The sequence below is a fragment of the Apis dorsata genome, unplaced genomic scaffold, assembly GCF_000469605.1.
Source record: "Apis dorsata unplaced genomic scaffold, Apis dorsata 1.3 scaffold_50, whole genome shotgun sequence".
NCBI lineage: Eukaryota > Metazoa > Arthropoda > Insecta > Hymenoptera > Apidae > Apis > Apis dorsata.
The window spans coordinates 2,241,035-2,241,355 of NW_006263351.1; the positions used below are offsets into that span (position 1 = coordinate 2,241,035).

The 321-nt window shown below is 23.4% G+C and overlaps 1 protein-coding gene across 1 annotated transcript in view; it reads right to left on the reverse strand.

Moving 5' to 3' along the window:
- LOC102681713 (glycogen debranching enzyme) overlaps positions 1 to 321 on the reverse strand; it is a 10,595-nt gene that overhangs the window by 1,878 nt on the left and 8,396 nt on the right. Inside the window, 1 exon segment of the mRNA XM_031514836.1 lies at positions 71 to 263. Coding sequence (XP_031370696.1) covers positions 71 to 263 — 193 coding nt within the window.

Sequence of the window (321 nt, forward strand, 5' to 3'; positions counted from 1 at the left end):
TCCTAATAGATGTTATGAAATTATATTATTTTTATTTTAGAGTTTTTTATATTAATATAATATTAAAAAGCACATACAGGTCCTTGATGATAATTCCAACCATGAGCTAATTTAGTATCTCCACTATCATTAGAATTATCATAATATCCATTATATGCCCAATCTGCAGGATCTAATGTTTTCATTCCAAGTGGTCCTAATAAAATTTCTTCTACTTTTTTTAATGCTGTCCATGCATGTTCTGGATTAAATAACTCTGGAGCCTTTCAAAATATAATATAATATAATATAAAAATAAAATAATATAATATATATATATTA